We start from the raw sequence: 3,016 nt of genomic DNA, 5'->3' as shown, positions 1-3,016 counted from the left end.
TTTTTTTTTTTTTTTTTTTTTGGTTTTTTTTCGAGACAGGGTTTCTCTGTGGCTTTGGAGCCTGTCCTGGAACTAGCTCTGTAGACCAGGCTGGTCTCGAACTCACAGAGATCCGCCTGCCTCTGCCTCCCGAGTGCTGGGATTAAAGGCGTGCATCACCACCACCCGGCTATTCTAATTTCTTTAACAGTGACTATGCTGTTGTAATTTTTTTTCAGAAATAAAATTAGAATAAACAAACAGAAAATAGAACATTTTAACAGAAGCGTGAAGAATTAATACTAGGGCCATAAAGACTTATTTCAGTAGTGCAGGCCAGGGAAGTTAACGCAAGACTAAGTGACAGCAGACAGAGCAGGAGTAGAAAGGAGGTAACAGAGGCAAGATATGTTAGGTTATTCAAGACTGCTACCCAAATTTGGATGCATAGATGAGTGAAACTAAATACCAGATGAAACAGTAGGACTTGACAGCATTTGTGGTCTTGTAACTGGTAGTGTGTGTTAGTTGGTCAGTGTCAGGCAGTTTATTTCAGGTTCTTGTATATAAAGCCAAGAAGTTGAGCCCTTTAATCCCAGCACTCGGGAGGCAGAGGCAGGCGGATCTCTGTGAGTTCGAGACCAGCCTGGTCTACAAGAGCTAGTTCCAGGACAGGCTCCAAAACCACAGAGAAACCTGCCTCGAAAAACAAAACAAAACAAAACAAAAAAAAGAAGTTGATGGTTTTCAACCGGATCATTTTTTTCTTAGGGGCATGTGAAACAGTCAAGAAACCATTATTTTAGTGTCTTGAGGAGGGTGAGATGAGCTAATCCCTTGGCAGTACAAAGCACTAGTCAGCTAGTGGGTGGTGTCCAAGCTTGAAAGATGTCGTTTCTCTTCTCAGTTATGGGAGCTATGAAGAACCTGATCCCAAGTCGAACACCCAGGATACAAGCTTCAGCAGCATCGGTGGGTATGAGGTATCAGAGGAGGAAGAAGATGAGGAAGAGCAGCGCTCTGGGCCCAGCGTGCTAAGCCAGGTCCACCTGTCTGAGGACGAGGAGGACAGTGAGGATTTCCACTCCATTGCTGGAGACAGTGACTTAGACTCTGATGAATGAGGCTTCCCTTAAACCTCTTAAATCAGCCCAGATCGATTGCCTTTCCCCTAGCTTATTTATATGTGTATATTGACAAATGATGTGATCAGATTACTACCTTAGCTTTAGTAATAGGTAAATAGTAATCATCTCTCCAGATTCTGAAGTAACAGGTTCTTTCCCCGTGCCACTACCAAGAGAGAACAGACTCACTCTTCCCCATTACACTCTTTTATTCCATTTATTGTTCTTGGTGTATAAACATGGCACCATTTCACTTTCTAATTTGCAGGCTGGAATAGGTTAAAAAAAAAAAAACCTCTGCTGAAATAGAGAATTAGTTACTGATGGTCTGGCTCTGTGCCACACTTAAAGTACAAATATATTGGACAAGCTGTTTGTTCATGTATTACTTACTTGGATATACAAAGCCTTGTTCCTAAATAGATTACAGAGACATAGCTTTAAATCTTTGAAACAGCCTATATATCCAAAATGATAGGGATTGTATGAGTGTGCTCTTCCCTGCCCCAGGAAAAAATATAGAAAAATGGTGTCATAGGGCAAAGACTATAAAGCAAATGGAAAAGATCATGTGTGGAAAAGCAGAGAAGTCTTCCAGAGACCATCTGAAAGCTGGTTGTTGAAGAAGTCATTGGTAGGAGTGTACCAGCTCAGAAAGTCCAGGCAGGGTGTTAACATGAAAGGAAAAGTTCAAAGTCTAGATATGACTTGTTTGTACCTGCCTTGTTTCAGATAGGATGCTGGAATGACTAGACATGACACTGAAAGAAAGACAGGAATCATATCTTCAAGAGCTTTACATTTGAGCCTGGCAATGGTGGCGCTTGCCTTTAATCCTAGCACTTAGGCAGAGGCAGAGGCAGGTGGATCTCTGAGTTCAAGGCCAGCCTGGTCTACAGAGTGAGTTACTCTGGGCTACACAGAGAAACCCTGTCTTGAAAAACCAAAAGAGGGAGAGAGAGAGAGATTTTCATTTGATACCAGTGAGTGAATTTTTTTACTTAAGGAAATGAAGTCTAGAGAAGTACAGATCTGTTTCAGAAAATTTCTGAATATTGAATGAAGACAGGAATTGAGTCAAACTACAGACTTATGATCCCACTTGTGTAAGAGTCAAAAACTAAATGTATATGATATGTTTGTATATACTTGTATGTGCAAAGGAGATGTGAAAGAGTATTTGTTAAATTGTTAACAATGAACCTCTGCAGATGGGAATGGAGAAGAGGTGGTTTATTTGGTTTATGTATACTGAGTGAGTTTTCTGCTTTTATTTCTGTAGCATTTGAATTTTTTAGTGTGTATAATTTTTGTAATAAAATTTTTAAAATTTGCTGACAGCAGTGTGAAGAATGGTTTGGAGGGGAGAGAAAATGTAGTTCAGGCTAAGGGGAGTGGCCCATAGTAGGGTGGAGGTGGCATTGGAATGGAGAAAAGAGGGTTGGCATTGAGACATTTTCAGAAAAGTGTGATCAACATGTCTTCATAACATATTGGCACTTGGGATAGAAAAGGAAGACTGGAAAGGATTTCTAGAGTTTCGATTTGGGAGATTAGATAGGTGCATAGTATTCATTTTTAAATTTGTTTGTATGTTTATTGGAAGGATGTTCCAGACAGAACCTCCCCATGAACAGCCCTGGTTGTCCTTGAACTCACTTTTTATACCAGGGTGGCCTCAAACTCACAGAGATCCTCCTGTTTCTACTTTTCTAGTGCTGGGATTAAAGGAGTGTGCCACCACCAGTAGGCTTAAATTTATTTTTATCTTTATTAATCTTCTCTCCACTTCCTCCCACGAACCTGTAACATAATCCCCACTCTTTCAAATTCATGGCCTCTTTTTATATTTATTATACGTTTCTTTCTTCCTTTTCTTTTTTTCTTCTCTTTTTGTTTTTTTTTTAATG

General features: G+C 40.1%; 1 protein-coding gene across 4 annotated transcripts in view; it reads left to right on the top strand.

The window, feature by feature from the left end:
• Taf1 (TATA-box binding protein associated factor 1) overlaps positions 1-2,446 on the top strand; it is an 82,177-nt gene extending 79,731 nt beyond the window's left edge. For all 4 annotated transcript variants that reach the window (XM_050119652.1, XM_050119651.1, XM_050119650.1 and 1 more), the window contains one exon: positions 887-2,446. In XM_050119652.1, the coding sequence (XP_049975609.1) occupies positions 887-1,103 (217 nt within the window). In that variant the 3' untranslated portion in view covers positions 1,104-2,446. The remainder of the gene's footprint in view (positions 1-886) is intronic.
• Positions 2,447-3,016: the final 570 nt, after the last annotated feature.

Source organism: Alexandromys fortis, unplaced genomic scaffold (genome assembly GCF_014885135.2).
Source record: "Alexandromys fortis isolate MF-2015 unplaced genomic scaffold, M_Fortis_MF-2015_v1.1 scaffold_155, whole genome shotgun sequence".
NCBI lineage: Eukaryota > Metazoa > Chordata > Mammalia > Rodentia > Cricetidae > Alexandromys > Alexandromys fortis.
This window is presented reverse-complemented; position numbering and strand designations above follow the sequence as displayed.